This window comes from Meleagris gallopavo, chromosome 13 (genome assembly GCF_000146605.3).
Source record: "Meleagris gallopavo isolate NT-WF06-2002-E0010 breed Aviagen turkey brand Nicholas breeding stock chromosome 13, Turkey_5.1, whole genome shotgun sequence".
Taxonomy (NCBI): Eukaryota; Metazoa; Chordata; class Aves; order Galliformes; family Phasianidae; genus Meleagris; species Meleagris gallopavo.
Window position 1 is genome coordinate 6,847,637 of NC_015023.2, and position 7,865 is coordinate 6,855,501.

Consider the following 7,865-nt stretch of genomic DNA (forward strand, 5'->3'; position numbering starts at 1 on the left):
GCTATTTATAGTCTGGCATTTCATGTTAATATCCTTGATGGACGTTTTTTATCCTGGTAATTTCTCCAGGCATCTTTTAAACCGGCATATGCAGTTTCACTTCAACTGTTGTATGGTGTTTCAATTAAAAAGGAATCATCCTAATATTGCTTTTCGTGCTTTTTTGTGGTCTGTTACCTCTAGCTTTGTGATTTCACTGTTTGCTCCAGTTTCATGTAATATGAGAAATGACGTTTATACTCATTCATCTTTCTACATTAGACAAAATTGCATAGGTTCAACTCAAATCCCCCCCCCCCCCCCCAAGATTTTCTTCCCTAATCAAAGGAATCCTGTTTATTTAATTTTTCCAAAACACTCAAAAATATTGCTTGTCCTTGTTGCTTTTCACTGTATTATTATATATGTATGGAGCTTCTGCAACGTATTCAAGAAACAGGGGTGCTGTATGCTGTAGATTGTAGTAATTCTTTAATTCCTTGCCTAATTATTGAGCTAACGCTTACTGCCCGTGCTGACTCAGAGTGCAAGTCATAATTAACGATACATAAGGTACATTCCCTTCATAATGAAAATCATTTAATTAGTTATACTTTAGTGACCAGTGTATAGAATGAGTGAATTCATACTTGACTACTTTCTCCTTTTACCGAATTCACCTTTTGGATTTTCAAGTTTCTGGCGGTCTAGGTGTAATATAGCTTGTTCAAGAAAGGGCAGTCAACAGGGCATCTCTCTAGTCTGTTCTCTGAGTGCTTTTCCCAGGAGCATGCTGAGACTTGCATTCTTACATCATTACAAATCTCAACAATTGACTGTCCACTGTGTATTTTGAGCAGGTCATCCTGCAGGTATTTGGCAGTTGATAGGAAGAGCTACAAACAAGTTCTTGGTCAGATTATAATGGAAGTCTGGGTGGTTTCATGGGAAATAATCATTATAATTCCAGGTGTTGACAGTTTAGATGTTTTCATTTAAGTAAAAATTCTTGTTATTCACCCTAACAGTGTGCACATTCACTTTTCTTTGCAGAGTTTGTGAATGTTCTTCCTCTTCTTTTCAAATTTTCAAGACTTTCCCAGGATTGCACAGAGCAGCCATCAGGCTGACCTGTCAGACCTGTTCTTTGCATAAAGCCGACATCTGGACTAAAGGAAGTTAGTTTAGTAATGTTACCCTGTCAGAATAACCATAGGAGTCTGTAAACGTATCCATACTCCAGCTATTACCAACTGTCAGACAGCCCTTTCAGGGTTGAGAGTAGCCCTTGGTTATTTTTAGTTGTAATTTTATTCTACTTTAATACCATAACATTTGCTGTTCCATACTCCCACTCTGGCCCTGTATAAAACCTCTGGAACAGATGAAAATATCTGGGTCAGTATGAGTTCTGGGACCCATGGAGTTTTAAGACCACAGATCTGTTCAGGTTAGCTGTCAAAAATTGAGATGAGAGAGAAAAAATACCTTCTCTGAAGTAATTTTGCTCATAGCAATAGGGTAATTGTGCTAAATTTAAATAAAAAGTTATATGGCAAAATGAGAAGAGCTGAAGAGTTTGCTTGTAAGCAATCTCTCTTCTTTTTATAGCTATCAACTTGTGGATTAAAGAACTAAGCACCATTAGAAGACACAATATCCATTTTATGACAAGAATTAAACCATGGAGTGCCTTGTTTCCTGTTCATTCTCTTAGTTATACTTTTCTGACACAGCTGGTACAGGAGTGCCTGTAATGCAGTATCAATTTGGAGATCGATGTCTTCTCCAAGATATGTTTATAGCATGTTTACTTTGTTCTTGTCTGAGAGAAAAGCAATATTCTACTAATTCTATTGCTGTTTAAATCGTGGCTGAACAGCATTGGGCTGTAGCCTCAATGACTTCCAAGTTCTTATCTTTAGCAGAAGTTCAGCCTTTTCCTTATATAAAATATCTCTACTTAAAATCTGCTGCTCTTTTTTTACTGTTAAATGCTTCTACCTTACCTAGGCAATGAATGGAGTTGCATTCCATGTCTTTGATCGTTCAGAGCAGAATTTTGTCTGAGTGAGCCATCTACAACAAGATACCTTCATCCCACCTTAATTGTGACTGCATGTGTCAGCTAGCAGCTAGGGAGCTGGCCATGGGATTCTCAAGCACTTTGGCCCAAGTAACTTTCATGCGGCTATGGCATATGACATGGAGTGCACGTGCTAGTGGCTGACCCAGTGTTTAACAGCGATTCACCACTGGAAATAGTCTTTGAAATTCATAAATTCAAGGCAAGCCTGTTTTACCGGGACTGATAATGCTGTATTAGTTGCTGGAAGTTAATGAGGTCCTGTGTTTGAGTACAACCAGATTACAATGAAAAACGAACCACATTACGTTCTGTTTTGACAATTATTATCAGTTGGCTGTAATATAAATATGCAAATTTTTCAGCTTGAACTTTAACATCCTCTGTAGACACCATTCATCTCTTTAAAGTATTAATTTAAGTTGTAAAAGGATCCATACATCACTGCATGTCATTTTGAAAACAAATATTAATCAATTTTACACTCTGAATTGCCACAGCGCAAGTGTAATGTCCATTATTTTGGAACAAGTCAGTGGCAAGAAATTTACATATTCATCCTTGGCTTAAGAAATCATATGATAATACAAGTACAACGCAAGAAATTCAAAAGACTAAAGACCTTATCATCATCTATTCAGTGGCAAAAAGCCTGCCTTTGCATTCTCAATGCGTTGGTATGCAGATTAGGAATATGTGTCTCATTCCTATCAGTATAACCTTGAAAGCTGGTGACAGGTGAAGTGTAGTCATAAGTTTTCTCTTCCACAAAAAAAAAAAAGAGAGAGAGAGAGAAAAGGCAACATAAATGAGTGAAGGATACAGCAATTTCAAGTGTTACAATAAACTTTTTGATAGCATATTTGACCACTTAGCAAGGCTGTAATCTGTGAGTATGTAGATTGAAAGTGTGTTATCTCTAGATTTATGTAGAATTCTTATTGCAGTTGCACCTTTGTTACTAAACCCAAGTTCATATTTATAATATGACAGGATTAAACACATCTGTTCTTAGTTAAAATTGTCACAAATACTTTCTAAATTTGATATCTTTCACAATATTTTATATCGGCTCCTCCCAGAGAATGGAGACGAAGTTCCCACTTGGAAAGCAAGCATTTCTAGCCAAGCACTGTGCTGAAAGCCTTGTACTGAAAGAAGGAAGTGGTGTCTGTAATTCAGCTAGTTTCTCTCTTTCTACAGAAAAAGAGAGATTGGATTGTTGGTTTACAGTCAGAATTAAAATAGACAAAGCTAGGCAATATGGAAAGTTAAACTTTGCTGCTGTTCTTCTATCAGCAGTATATCCTCATCACCAGCAGGGAACCTGCTTCTCAGGTTCGAGTCTGTTGATGGTGGAAGTGAATCCCAGCCAAGGCCAATCAGACCACTGCTCCTGCTTGAGAAGAGCAGGTTGCTGTTCTGGTTATGTCTGAAGACCAAAAGCACGCTGCTCCAAATAGGCCTGTGAGGAAAGCAGTGCATGTATCCCCCTCATCTGCGTTAATTACACAAAACCAAACTCTCCAACATAATTGGCCTAGCAGAGATTATACCGAAGCTCCCCCTAGTGGATTAGTAAACGAGAATTTATAAAAGCATCCTTTCTCCGAACACTTTCTGCCACTGAATGTGGACGTGAGAATGCTGCAGTTGCAGTGCTGTTCCCTTGTAGCTGTCTGTTGTTATCTCTGTCTCCCTGCTTGCTACCACAAGAAAGTCTGCAAAACAATGCTGGCCATAAACCTATGTTATGTTATAAAGCTAAATGACTGCAGCATCTCTTGGCTGGGTCAGTTTGGTTGTCACTTCAGAATACTGATGTTTCTTAATCATCTCCCTTTGTTTTCTGGTTAAGTGAATGGGGGAATAATTTGCCACACGTTCTCTGTCAATCCAGCATGTTGTAAAAGGACAGTTGAAGCAACACACACTCTTCGTTTCATAAATTTGTCATTATAGCATAATCAGATCGTTTGCACTTATCCTGCTCTTGCGCAAGCTAATTCTGTATTCCTTTAGGAGAAAAAGAAAAAGAAAAAAGAAAAAAAAGCACTTTCCTGGGTGTGTTTAGGCTAAAATTGCAAAGGGAATGCACAGGCACTCGAGTTCCTTGTTTACACGGGTCTGAAGATGATCATAAAGAGTACATGTGCAACTGGCCAGGTAAAAAAGCAGCAGTGCATCAGATGTGTCAACTGGATATAGGATTTTAACAGACGTGGAAGCAATTAGGGTATTTGCTAGCTCAAAATACTCACATGAATGAACCCGCATTGTCTTCTGAAAAGTGTAATAATACGTAATTGCAGTAACAATTCCTTTTCCTTTATCTCCTGAACATCAACACTGCGTACGTTTGATGATATCCCACGCGATGAATAGCAGGCGAGCTCCTCGGTAAGAGGAACACTTGCAGATGTGCTTATGTCCCAACACTGTGCCTGCTACCTAATATTAAGGAATTATAGTAGAAATGTTTCAATAACAAAGTAGAAGCATTTCAGTTTTTACTTGGCATGGATTGCAACAAACACTGCCAAGCAGCTTTATAGAGTTCTAAATCTTCATTCAATGCCCCTTTACATCATTTGAATGAAGATTTAAACCTCAATAAAACTTTTTGAGTGCTTGTGGCTGTATTTGCTGTATGCTAATCAAAGTGGGGTGCGAGCAGACAAATGTGCTATAGCACACCTAATGATCAACTCTCTATCTAGTGACATTTTTTGTTTGCAAGATGAGTCTTAAGGGCTCTTTTCATGGATGGTCCAGCAGTCCACTTTGAAATAGGCATTTATATCCATCTTTTTATCCAACCATTCAAAAATATTGCTCGCTTTTTGTTTTTCTGCTAGGTCATGTTTATTTTCCTCTTTTAGATTAATTTGTTGTAAGGAAAATATTTGAGAGAAAAATTTCTAAAAGATAAAAATAAATAAAATCTAATATTTACAGGGAAGCATCACCTTCAACAGCATTATGGTTCTATTCCCATGTTTGGAGATCAACCTTCAGCAGAAATTAAGCTATTTCAGTACAGTGAGTTTGGGCATTCAGTGAGAAGTTTAAATGAAATACAAATGCAGCTGTGATACTGGCTGGAAATTCAATACATGCTAGTGCATAGATGCAAACACAGGGTATGATGGTGTGGAATTTGAAACTGTTCAGTAGGAGTGTGCTGCTGAGAGAGTGTATGTATTCATTTATTATTTTTTTAAATGCAGTTAGTCATTCAAGAAACAGACTGGATAAAAAAGGGGCCAGTAGGTGAATTGTGGAGAGGCTTTGGTGTTTGGAGCTTCTTTAGGAGGTGTGGAGCCTCTATATATATATATGTCTCTGAATTTCCACAGTACAACTTCCCAAACCCACCTCCCTCCTTGAAGATTCACATCCCATTGCAGGTTGTTAACTTTTCATTATGGATTTTCTTTACGTTAGCATCTTCTTGTTCAGAACTACCCTCTGTTTTGCACAGAGATCCTTCACTAACATCATTCTTTCTAGTGGAAAAAATAAAAGTGGAAAGCAATGCTAGTGCTGCCAACATGGTGTGGCAACAGCTTTCAGTGAAGGTTTTAGATGTTTCTCTGTAGTCCCTAAAAAGACATAAAACAAAAAAAGAGAAGTGTGAACATCTTATTTACGGTACTGTGAAGCAGTATCAACAGTGAGAAAAATGAAACTGATTTTTTCTTTTTATCATTCTTTCATGGGAATTTTAAAGAAGATTAGATGTTGGAACTGGTTAGCCCTTTCCTCTTGGCTGTCTAGCCGGTTCTGGTTCTATAAAAGCCAACATCTAACCTGTGAGGAAGGTATTCATTAGCTACTGAAGCAGACAAAAATAGGCTTATTGCAATACCCTGATGGAGTTGTTCCAATTTTCCTAAAACATTTCAAGTTTAACTAAATCAACTGGAGACAAACTAATTCAGTGTCCTCGTGTTGGAGGAGATCATCTAATTTTTAGTTCCTGAGTCAGAGATGCAAAGTTGGAGTAGCTCTGTAGAAGAGAGACCTTTCTCAGAGCCACCGGGTGGGTGCCATGTTGGAAAAAGGACAGCAGTAGCATATGTTTGTCCTTGCTGATTAGTATCTGACCTTATGGTTTCAGATTGAATTAAACTATATTTTTCTGCAGGCAAACTGTTTCAAATGTGTGTATGAAATGTGTACGCTTTGTTGCAACTTTGTAATGTGCTTCAATAAACATCAAAACCAAAGTAATTCCCCAAAATAAAAACAAACCAGGACTTCTTTTAGGATCTTAAATACAAAAAGCAAGATAAGATCTCAAAAATACCATAGTCTTGTGAATTTATAGAGTTACTAATGGAAAAACAAGCCTGCGGGTTCCGTGTTGGACATTTGTCAATAAGCAATGGTAGTAAAACTCAGAAAAAAGCATTCGGCATTATTTCCAAATGATGAACCCAAGCAGGATGTGAGGAAGATGGTGCTTTAAGCAGAATCATCCCTTCTTTTCCTTTGTGTTTCCAAGTATCGTGTTACCTATATTAAGGTAAAGTGAATATATTAGACGATTACCTAAGGGGATTGTGAAACTGGGCTCTGCTTATAAAGCAAGTGGAGTTATGACAACTACGACCCTCGAGGAATCAAGGCTGAATAAAGACTGTCTCCATTGCAGACAAATGATGATAAAGTGATCCTTTTAGCCAACAGTCAATGGAACCTGACAAGGCCAAACCTCCAACTAATGAACAGCCCAACCTTTGCTACCAAGGAGATGTATTGAAAGTTTAATCTCAGTAAGCATCAAAATACATTTGCCCAAACATTTTTAACGAAAGAGTGGCATGTATCACTAAATAGCCACAAAGTTAGACAAGCGAGGAAGAAAATGGGGTGGGGGTGGGGGTGTATAGTCTTACTGTATCACAGGTGCACAAAATTGTCATGATGGAACAATATCTTATTTCTCTTCTAAAATTGAATTTCAGATGTTACCTACGTCATACAGACCTAATAATACAGAAAGCAATTGTCTCAATGATTCCTATTAAATCCGTGCATTTCCAGATCCTTATAGAGTAATGTCAGTTACAGAACAATGTCAGGCTGACGGACGCAGCGCAGCATTAAAGAAAAAAAATCATGCACACAATAGGCCAGCTGCACATTAATAAATATGTAATGTTTGATTAAAAATATGGATCGTATTTTTCCCCCCAATTGCTGACTACCCCTAAGGCAGAAGATGTGATCTGGCTCCCACTGATGGGTTTATTTCTTGCTTGCTTTGAAAATACAAACTAAAATGTTTTCCTGTCCCAGCTGTTTCCTATTGTTCGTGTTTATCAGCTCAAAGGGTGAGCGGAGGAATAAAAAATACGCTCGCATTTCAAATGTGCCAGTCAGTCAATCTATTGTTAAAAGAAGAAAGCCTAATTGTCTGTGCTGGCAAACTTCTTTTTGGTGAATGTCCAGTTTTTAAGAAAAGCTATTCAGCTGTGCCATTTGTTTAATACATGCATAAAAAAGCACATAAAATCTCAAGTTTTCTGTGGGATGGGATAGGGGGTGGGGTAAATCTCATCTTTAAGTTATAACCTTGAAACACTGAAGTGATGCCCTAAGGTGTTATAGCTTAGGTATTGCTTTTTTGGTTCTTTAGTGGTCTGACTAAGTGGCTGGAAGGAATTTTCAGGAATGATTTCTTAAAACTGAAGTTGGGCTCATTCCTTAAGTCTTAGGCTTAACTTTGCACCTTCGTAAAGTAGCACTCCTTCAAAATTTGAGAATTTGGAATCAGTGCAATGGTTAAACT

General features: G+C 37.8%; 1 protein-coding gene across 1 annotated transcript in view; it reads right to left on the reverse strand.

Moving 5' to 3' along the window:
• The window catches only part of CYLD (CYLD lysine 63 deubiquitinase), a 23,255-nt gene extending 22,040 nt beyond the window's left edge, over nt 1-1,215 (reverse strand). The window contains 1 exon segment of the mRNA XM_019619682.2: nt 1,177-1,215. Coding sequence (XP_019475227.1) covers nt 1,177-1,215 — 39 coding nt within the window.
• Nucleotides 1,216-7,865: the final 6,650 nt, after the last annotated feature.